This window comes from Calonectris borealis, chromosome 18, assembly GCF_964195595.1.
Source record: "Calonectris borealis chromosome 18, bCalBor7.hap1.2, whole genome shotgun sequence".
NCBI lineage: Eukaryota > Metazoa > Chordata > Aves > Procellariiformes > Procellariidae > Calonectris > Calonectris borealis.
Window position 1 is genome coordinate 16,603,223 of NC_134329.1, and position 11,216 is coordinate 16,614,438.

The 11,216-nt window shown below is 41.7% G+C and overlaps 1 protein-coding gene across 1 annotated transcript in view; it reads right to left on the reverse strand.

Annotated features, from left to right (window-relative positions):
* Positions 1–9,969, reverse strand: part of TMEM132C (transmembrane protein 132C) — a 219,163-nt gene extending 209,194 nt beyond the window's left edge. Inside the window, exon 1 of the mRNA XM_075168147.1 lies at positions 9,894–9,969. Coding sequence (XP_075024248.1) covers positions 9,894–9,969 — 76 coding nt within the window. The remainder of the gene's footprint in view (positions 1–9,893) is intronic.
* Positions 9,970–11,216: the final 1,247 nt, after the last annotated feature.

The following is an 11,216-nucleotide window of genomic DNA, read 5'->3' on the forward strand; positions in this document are numbered from 1 at the left end:
GAGAGAGAATTAAAGAAAACAGGAAACCCTACTTACAATTTCTTGCTGTTCCCATTGAAAAAAAAAAAACCTTTTCTCGCTGAGATGGAATGTCAAGAGGGCATGCTAAACATAAATATATGGGAAGAGAGTTCCCTATTTCTGAATTATTTTGATAGATTGCCTTCTGAAATTGTCAATGAGATGATTATGAACATCAAATGCACAAAGGCATTTAAAACAGTATGAGTTCAAATAGCATCTCTCATAAAAGACTGTCTTTTTGAACACTTACGAAAAATGGAAAATATAATGATTAGTCACTCTGCCAAATAAAACACAATTTTTTTCTAATAGTAAGCTTTGTCATCTAAAAGACTAAGATTCAAAGATATACAATAAAGACATACCAGGATAGACACAAGAGACCCAGTCAAGAATAATCACAAACTCATGTAATGTCACATCAGCTTTTCCAAGAGGCACAGGCTTTACACTTAGGTTAAGCATGTGCAGCTCCCTTTGGCTATTAGTGCCAAAGCGTGTCACGCAGAAATTCACTGAACAAGCATTTTATAGCACAGATGAGAAAATGTGGAGCCTTTTCTAATTGTGCTACCCATACTCTATATGACTCAAGTCCAAATCCCAAATTACAGCTACACACACAGAGAAGCATCTTTTCCATCTAAACATTTCAATACTGCACACCTGGAGCTGTGAAACACATCATAAAGTTTCATGAGTACCTACCAGAAGAGCAAAGCAGTTAAGAAAGAAATCCTAAATTAAACTCATCATTAAAAATGCAGAAATGTGAGGAATGACAACCTAAAGTTATAGATGACAAAAGTGTAATACAAATTGTTCCTCTACAAGTTTTTACAATCTGTTGCAAAACTGAAACCCTCATGAGTTTTCAGGCTAATACTATTCACAAGCAGGTATCTGCCCTCACTAAGGGGCAGCCAAATTCAATCTCCCTCTTCCCTGATGTTCTGATCAGTGAAAATTAACAGGTACTGAGAAGTCAATACTATATTACCTTCTCCACAGTAGTTATTTATTATATTTGCTACTCTCTATTTCATGCCAGTAGAGTGGTAAGTCATTTGATTCTACAGAGCAGAAACACACTTTCTAGCTCTTTCTACAGAGTTATGAAATCAAAAAGAAAAAAACACCACATCAAGTTGTGCAAAAATCAGGTTTAAAAGAATAAAGATGAATGAGGCGTAATTACTTTCTCCACCAGCACATACAGACCACCAACGGAGCAAACGCTGGAGATGAGTGTATGTAACAAACATGCTATAACAGCCCAGTAAATACAGGCCACCGGTCAGTTAGGTTTCACAGTCTCAACACAAGTCTAATGGCATTGTACAACGCTTGACAGGGTAATTCAGCTGCAGACAACAAGTATTAAAATCATTAACTAAATCATAAAACAGTTGGGCCTGACTCCATACCCACCAATGGCAACAGAAAGGTTCTACCTGGTTACAATGGGCATTGGGGTGGGAGACATTACAGTAGGCCTGCACCCCACCTCTATTTCTCCTCCATATACAACACATCACTACTACAAGAATGCATTCTGTATCCCAGGCTCTGACAAAAAAAAAATCCATACTCTAGCAGCTATGTACTTCTATACCCATTTTGTTCAAGCCCGAATCCTTTTTTCCATCAACACATGACCGAAATCCGTGTATGCTCCCCAGCATATTTCTGCTCATTTTGTCGCTCCAGTTCTAGTCCCAGCTTCCCGAGACATTCCCCTTACACAACCTTGATCTTCCTCCTTACCCAGAAAGCCTGACTCTCCCTCCCATCCAGCCCCAAACTGATTCCTGTCTTTGCCAATGTTCATACCACACTTTCCTGCACCATTCTCCTTTTGCCCATTTCACTCGCCACCTTCAGGTCCAGCTTTGTCCTTTCTTTATTCCAATTAGGCAGTTTCCTCTTCCAGAAATCTCCCCTGCGGCTACGGAAGGGGACAGAGCATAGAGAGCACAAGGACAGACACTGTCCCTACCCACAGCTCTTATACTTTGCCCATGTCAGACTTCTGCAGTGAATATCTGTAATTGCAAGGAAAGTAGAGCTCACCCTGACATGGCATATGCCCAGTGCATAGTAATTTTCATAGAATTTAGCTGTAAGGACACATCAAGTCTTTCCTTATCATAAGCAAATTCATTCTTTCAAATGTGGCTAACCTGACAACCCATCAAATCAACCATGGACTGTTTTCTCAGCAATCTCACAAGTCTCCGCCTGGCAAGTTTCATTGGGGTATCAGTGCTTCTCAAAGGAGAGGTCAGCAACTATGTTTAAACAAAGGAAAATCCAGAGTTTCCCCCTTCCCCACTAGCTCTGTTCTTGGAAACCACTGAACTCTTGGCTGAAGTTTTGGAAAAGAAAAAAAATGTATTCAATCTGAGGCAGATGCTTGGCATGGAATATTTTAGCTGAAACAGTTAATGGTTGGGGAATTTATAAGAAACTAAAACCAAACTCTTTTAATGGCAATTCTAATACGAAGCAGTGCTACCAGTCCTGTTTGTAATAATAGTGCAAGAAAGTTGGAGTTTGGGGCTTTTGGGGTTTTTTTTTTGGGGGGGGGAGCGGAGAGGAAGTCATGGTGATGGTGTGTATTTGGGTTGGTTTGAGTTCAGGAAAATAGTTTTATCTTAAGCATCAAAAAGTGCATTCTACCTACATGAGGAAATGGCAATACATTAATGTAAACCTCACTTTTATTTGTTCAAAGTGATACAGAATCAATAAAATGAGAAAAGACACCCAATACAGAAATCAAAGCTGTGTCGTTTACCAAGTGCCTCTCATGTTCTCTAACCTCTCAGTGTTTAATATCCTGCATTGGATATATAATATAAGCAACTCCCATAACAATCTCTTTTTTTTACTATAGTGTCCCACGAACAAATTAAAGCCATACCACTGCAAGTGCTAGGCTGCAGTATCGTACTTGTTTAAGGTGTCCCTCCCCCACTGGGCCCATCCTCTTTTTCGATTATATAAGCAGTAAGTTGATCCCAAGGTGATACAAACTTACCCTTTATAAAAAAAAAAAAGTATTTTATGTGCTTTATCTCCCTGAAGCAGCTTACAGGAGAATTAGAGGCATGCCAGAGTTGGCACAAAAAGAGGGTTGCTCAGTTTGGGAGAGGGCAGAAACCTGGCAGCATCAATATACATCGGCTCAAGCTGGTAAGGAACTGCACCCTCAGGCAATACAACTGGTTGGAAAATGGAATTTCACAAGGACAGAAACCAACATTTTGAAGTTTACTTTCATTGTCAATCAGAAGAAAAAAATTAAATTGTTACATGAAGTTAAGATGCTTTTCAAAAGTCATTTGGCATGACAAATCGTTTCATAGCAGTTAAAGAGGTGGTTCATTTTTGTAATATCAAAACAATATTACAGAAAAATACTATAGATACTATAGAACAATATTACAGAAAAATACTAATGTGCTTTATAGAGTACCTATACTATTATCAGTTTGTATTTGAATACATTTACTAGAAGTCAAAAAGCTAATTTTATCTGAAATAGTTAACTTCACAAAAATATTAAATTATCTAAGTAAATTTTAGATGCAAGCACAATTTTAAAAGTAAATTGGTTTGTAAGTTATATCAGTTGCAAAAATATTTTCAAATTAAGAACTGCTCAATTGAAACAATTTATCAAGCAAAAAAATACAGCAGTTACATAAGTAATACATTAGATGTATTGGTGGATATATTTCAACATCTATACTCTGTGATTGCATGTTGCAGTTAATGAGCAGAATCTAGTGGACCAACCCCTCTGTTGCATCAGTATCATGGGATATCAGCTTACCTTTTATTTACTTAAGATTTCTTCTTCATGCACAGAGAAACTGACTTTTAGATGTGCTCAGGGGACTAAGTCTTTTTTCCATCCAAAAGCATAAACTTTTTTCAAAGTCTTTTTTCATAATTAAGCAAGCTTCCCCTCCTTTACATTCTTATTTAACTTCAAAGTTTTCATATAAATGTTAAAGTCCTAACCACTGTTTTGGGGCTTAGTGTTTGCTTCATAGTATTGAAAAGGGCAATTCACTTACAGGCTCCCCTTACAGCAGGTTTGTGTTTCCTGATCTTAAAGAGGAACACACAACTAAAAGCACTAAACGCAGAAATTCTGGTAGCAACAGACATTAATGTATTTATGATAAAAATATTAAAAATTTCACGCTGTCCTTCTACAAAATTATAGAAACTTTATAACAATTGTAGAAGACAATGGAAAATATTATGTGGGAAGAAACAGTTAACAAAAAAGGTGTTTGACCTTACACATGACACTTGTAACACTACTGGATGGCAAAATCAGATTAAATTCTTACTGCAGTGTATAATAAAAGAAGTGTCCACTTAAGGAGACTTGTCTAGCTGTTTACATCTGTCAAGCTGCTAAAACTGCACAGTTGTAAGAGAACGCTTTTGATAACGACAGTGGAACTACGATTAGTATGATGTGTGTTATTCAAGCAAAAAAAGTGCCAGAAAAGGTTGTCTCCAAGCACAAAGTTACTGACCCAAGATGTCAGTGATGCAATAGTAAGACATTAGCACATTTCTTAAATGTAGTGGCAAAGAACCACTTAGTCAAAATGTACTAAAGAAAAGTTCACCTAATTGACCAGTGCTGCAAAGATGCCTGTAATTTTGGTGATGGGGATGACACTTTGTTTATGGAATTCAAACTCAACAGATTAGTATGTTTTAGAATAGCAAAGAAAATAGGAGAGTAGACTCACTAGGTCATTTCACTAGATACAGTTGAAAAGAAAAATGGTGACCTGAGGCTGTGTATTGACCCAAAAAAATGTGAACAAATAGATAAAGAGAGAGTATTTCCATTTGCTAACTAAAACAGACACAGGCACTACCGGACTGAAATTATTTCCAAAGCTGGATGCATCCGCAGGCTTTTACCAGATACCTCTAAGCGAGGAGACTGCAGAAGCTATGAACTTTCAATGCACCATTTGTCCGTCCCTGTTTCAAAGGGGTCACATCTGTCACTAGAGCCTGAGCCAGTCCACAGAACACAAAACAGTACAACTGCTCGAAGAGCTGAACACTGTGAAACTGTTTTGCTAGGGTACTGAGTCTGTAAGGAAGACTGAATAAAATATAAAGGACTCAGGCCTGTAAGAGCAAGTCAGGACAAGAGTTTGAACTAGACAAAAGCAGGTTTTCTGACCAGAAAGCTATTGCTTATCACTACGAAGGACAGAGCACTCAAATTGCATTTGAGTTAATATACCTTAAGTTAATCCCTTATAGCATCACAAGTTAATACACCTTAAGTTAATACCTTATAGCATCACAAAATATTACCTGTATTTGTATCACTGTAGTGTTTAGATACTAAGCAAACAAAAAGGTCCCACTGGACAAAGTGGCCAAACCAGGATCAAGTCTTTCACCAATGAACTGACAATCACAGTGGATCAGAGAACAGGGAGAGAAAGAAGGAAATGACAGATGAAAACAGCAAGACAGTGGTATTCCTGACAGCAGAGGCAAGGTCTGATTCTGGCTACACAGCTTTCCTTTCACTAAATCCACTTTCGTCTTTGGTATCAAATCTACCTAGTACACAGTAACTTGTCCATTAGTTTGAAAGAGACATTATTATTTTAAGCCACCCACAATATGTGTTTGCTTTCTCTTAGATCTTCCGTTTAGCTTTTTAACATCCGTATTAGATGATTTTCAGTTACTGTCTTTACACACTTAAGTTCTCTCAACTTGTTGCCATTTTACTTTTACATCTTTTATCATAATATGCTTTTTGTCTCTCTCAAAATAGCTAGGACACATCTAGTGGAGCCCGCCAGATGTGAACTACTGCCAAAATCTCAGTGTGGCAGCACAAACTTGCATGCAGCATATGAGTAATTCAAAGAATTTACCAAAGCCTTGAAGAAAACTGGGATTCAACACAACAAATCTCTGACACCTCTTCAACGGCGTCATCATACTCTGAAGACTTCAAATTTTCATTTACTTATTTGTCTCTTGACTAACCGCCTTAAATAGGCATGACCCTAACTACAGTTACAAACAACAGCTCAGAGAGATTTACTGCAGAGGGGCACTACCTCTACTCAGAAAGTTTGTATACCAAAACTTCTAGCAAATTTGCCGTTATTCATAGAGTTTCTAGCTATTCCTTACAAGCCACCTTTCCAGTAGTGCTGAACTACTGCTTTGTCAGTAGAGTTTCAAAAGAAAAACACAGAACTAAATCCCAATTCTCAATAAAATCCCCATCCTTCCATCTCAGTGAACATAATTTGTCAATACTTACTAATATTTAGCCATTTAAGAAAACATAATGGTGTGCTGTTTATTACTTCATTTCATACAAATACTTAGTTGCCCAATTCAAGAGCCAGACACGTATTTATGCATTAGAAAAGTGATTACAGGTATGACATTTTATGTCACACAGTCATGCATTTAAAAGCATGCTTGAACAGACATTTATAATACAACTGCTGGTTATTTTACTAGGTAAGTACAGTGTCTAATAAACTTTAAGATCTACTACCAAATATGAAAACAAAGTAAATTAGAATATTAATAGCACTATCTCCATTTTGAAAGTGTTATATCCAAAAGAGAGATTAGCCACTTATAAAACCCCATGCAGTTATAATTTAATATAATGCAAGTCCCTGCTGTGTTCATAGCTAGCACTAATGCAATGAAATTAAGAAAATTTAGGAGGTTTTCCATAAATAAGATATAAAAAAACCTCACTGCTTGAACATTTTAAAATTGGAATGAAACAATATTCAAAATAAAGAGCCTCAATCAGTTTCCACATCAGTGCAACTAAAACAAGGACATATTGCATGATTGTGGCATAAAGAAGAGCAGAACCAAAGCAGGTGCTACACCAACCTATGGATGCACAACTGTGTGTGCATTTGTGTTCAAACACTACTTAAGTACCTAAAATTCTGGTAACTCCATGCACCTTTAACATCTGCTCATGTTCAATACCTTCTTGCACATATATACTTCTTGTGCAAACGAATCAATCCCCTAGCTGTATCCTTAAACTCTTTTTTAGGACTTACTAGATTCCGTATTTCCAGTTTCTATGATTCTTGGTTTAGTTCACAGCTAATATGAAACTGAGGATTCTCAGTTATCTATGCATTATACAATAAGTAAATCTGTACACTTGTGTTCGCATTTATGCTCTGATTCAAGAAAACAATTTTAAAAAAGTAAAAAAAATTTACTTCAAGCTCATGAATACCTTCTATTGGCTATAAAGAGGCTTAAGCACATGCATTAGCACTTTGCTGAGAAGAGGTCATTTCCTGAAAGGAATATATATACACTTGGGATTTACTTATGTAAATATGATTTCACACACATACTCTCCACCTAGGGAACAGGCATCCAATAATTGGTATGTAAAACATGTGCTTGTACCTAAATGCAAGAGCACTTTTGCACACTGACTTTTTATACATCCTGGTCTGACTAGAGGCATGGCTTAAATTAAATGCCAAGCTTCTTTCTTGAGATTGAATGAATTAACATTATTAGCCAGATAATAACCACAGCATAATGGCACACTGAAGCCTAAGGCAACATTTCAGGAGAATTTTCTTAGAAATTCAGGCCTGACAGGAGATGCTAATGAGTTTAGAGAAGTAAATATAGCTCTTTAAATAGCAAATGACAACTTGTCTATAATAGTAAGTTTCTCAGCACATTTACAAATGTTTTCGCTTGTGAGCTATAAAGTGACTTTCATTTAGTTGGACTTTAGCTCTCAAGAACAATCACTATCCTAACATGCCAACAAAAAGAGTGCAAATACACAAGGGGAGCGCAAATGAAACGCTTGTTAAGGCCTCACAAGGAAACTATACAAACACCTTACTTAATAAGTTTAATTAACCGGCTTTTTTCTAAATCATACTGTGCCCAGCAATGCTGAGAGGCAAACTCCCTGCTCAGAAGCTGTGCTTTTCTTCCCTGAAGGAAAGTAATATTTTCTCTTTCATTCTCAAAGAGCACAGCCCAGAAATCCCCAGCAGCTGCTGCTAGCCGTGGCTAGCCGTGGCACCACTACTGACTTTTTTACAGCATGGCTGAGTCAACGCTGACCCAGGTTCCAGCAGAGAGAAACGGCTTAACAAGGTTGGGCTGTTTATAACCTCTCACTGTAGCACTTTCTCCCACCCTTAAGAAGCAGCATAACCTACATATTTCTCTTACAAAAATATTTTCAGACAGAAAATGCCCATATATCGGTGCCTAACTCAATATATTAAGTCTAATGCAAACGCTTATTGGAGAAGATGCATTTGTGACTGTCAAAGCTGCATGGCAGAAGAGACACACCGCCCCAGAAAAATGCCAGACCCTCTTTACAAGTCTTAATCTCATGCAGTCTTTGAAGGTGAGCACAAGGCTAATATAACTCTCACCCCCAGGCTGCAGCAATCAAAACAGAAACCTGTATTTTAGATTCTTCACATCAGCACTTTCAGAGCATGTCAAGTCACTGGGATGTCCATTAATTTTAATGTACTATATTAAAATGACCGGCATTAAGAGGCCACGCAATTTTCTGCCAAGTACTTTGTTTTCCCTACCAACCAGGGTGGGAAAAGTCCCTTTGTGAACTGCTACTGATTCCACGCTTGCTTCACTCTTGAGATACTTCTGTATATCTCACAGCTGCCTCTACAATCAACTACCCTGGGAGAGGGGTTGGCACGACTGGACCAAACTAAACAGTGAAGAGTCTTTTATTAGTAATCTCCTCGTGTCAGTCGAACAGCACCACTAATACCAACAGGATAAAAGGCAAAATTATTTTTTTTTATTCCTAGGGATGGCAACAACAGCAGGAATTGCAGAGAGCTTAACAAGTTTCCATCCCCCCAATGGGGGAGAAGGATATGTTTTTAGAAAATATCCACAACTATCATGGTCTGAGCAAGAAAACAAGTAGTATTGAGACATGGCAGTCACCTACTATTCTGCACAGAAACCCCTGTTTGGATCATGCACAATTTGCATTCCTGAATCACTTTAGAGAAGATTTGCCTTTGTCAAAGGGACTCTGTGTCACAGAAGTTCAGCGATGAGAAAAAACAGCAGATCATTCAAATGACCTCTCTGCTAAGACAAACCTGTTCCTCAGCTGTCCCTTTAATCAAGATAACAAGCATCTTGTCCAGTCCAGGTAACAGAGCTTCTATCCAGTCTCTAGAGCTACCACTGCACAACTCCAATATAATTTAAAGGACGCTATTCCTAAACACTGTCATTGTACTCCTGGTGCCTTTTTATAGCTTTCACCACTCCCCATGTTCCGTTCCAAGCTGGGACCGGGACACTCTGTCCCACAGAGGGGATACCTTTAACACAACACAATAATTAAGATGCATTTGTAAATACCATCATCGTTGAGGCAGAAAGAAAGGAAACTTTCCCTTTTTCTCATTTTAGTCAAATGCAAGCTTGCAAAGTTTCCTACCATTCAAATAAACAAGCGAGGAAAAAAGGGGGAGGCGAAATTTTAAAACAGCAGAGACAGAGGCAGGATTTAAAGGAGAAGAAGAGACCAGGAGAAAAGAAGGAGGAAGGAGTAATTTAGTCCACACGCCGCTACAGTGGAAAACAAGACGCTTGCTTAGGAAGGAGTTCAAGTCGCTGCCTGAGTAGCTGCAAACCAGCCCAGCACAGTCTGTACGCGATCAACTGGTGACTCCACTCGCTCCAACAGAAGCACCAGCCAGCTCCCCCCGCTCCGCACCCCGCCAGCGCCCGGCGACAAGTGCCTCCCCGCTTACCTCCGCAGAGCAGGGCTCCGAGGAGCAGGCTGACAGCCGGGCAGCGGGGCCCGCCGCCCCCGGCAGCCCCCGCCATGCCGAGAAGACGGGGACACATCCCGGGCGCGGCTCCGGGGGGCTCCGCCGACGCCGCTAGCTCTCCCCGCCCGCCGCCCGCTGCGGGGGCGCCATCGCCGAGCTTCGCACGCACACCTCGCTCCGGAGCGCAGCTCAGCCCCGCGGCGGGCTCCTGCCCATGCCGCCTCCCGCGCCTTCCCCTCAGCCCCGCGCCTTCCTTCTCCCCTCCGCGCCCTGCCCTAGCGCCGGTGGGGTCGGGCCGGGGGGTCAGCGCCCATGGCGGGCTGAGACTGACGGGCGCCCCAGCACCGCCGCGCTCCCCAGGCAAAACTTTTCAAGCGGGCGAGCAAAGGGCAGGGAAGGTCCCGGACCCGGCGGGGCTGGGTCGTCCCCCGCTAAACCCGAGAGCCCTCCGCTGCGGCTCCAGCCGGCTCCGCTTGCCGTGCCTTTATCTCGGGGCCGCCGGCAGACGCGCGCACACACACTTTTCCCTCAGAGGAGGGAGAGAGGGGAGGGGGGAGGGGGGACCGTTGGCGCTCGCGGCGGGGGAGGGGGGCGGGGGGAGCCCTACCTACGGCCGCCCTCAGCGCGGGGCGGGAGGCGCTGAGGGGAAGGACGCCCTCGGGCAGCGGCTGAGGGGAGGGCTGCCCGGCACCGAGGTGGGGAGCAGGACCCGCTGTCGGTCCCCTGGTGCTGAGCCCCCCGCAGGAGGAGGCTGACGAGGTGAGACGCTCGCTCAGAGCGCCCGGGCTGCGAAGGGAGGAAGGACTTTCGCCAAGCCGACATGGCAGGGGAGGGGGGAGCCCTGCCCTGGGGTGCGAGCTGGCCAGGTTGGGGGCCGCGGGTGGCGATCAGGAGAGGGGCGCGGGAATGAAGAGGCAGCCGGCCCTGGGGAGTACAGAAATTCCTCTCCGACACGAGGGACCATCACTGACACCTCACCACCCCATTGCTGCACTCCTGCTTTCCCAAGTCTGCTGTAAAGCAACATATATTAAAAATAGAAAACCAAAAGCAAAGAGCCTTACAAAACAGGAGAGAGGGAAGCCCACTGCAAGCCCTAAAACAAAGAGAACAGCTTGACCCACCTGCATGTCACCCAGCTCCAGCCCTGTCATTGCCTCCTCATCCTCTTGTTTTTTCTTTTCCTTTTGCACACTTCCTCAGTTCCATCTTCTAAACATAACTCACAGGCCATATTTTTATTCCTATTCCTTTAATTTGATGCTTTCACTTGGGTATCCTGGATAACTTCAGCTGGCATCT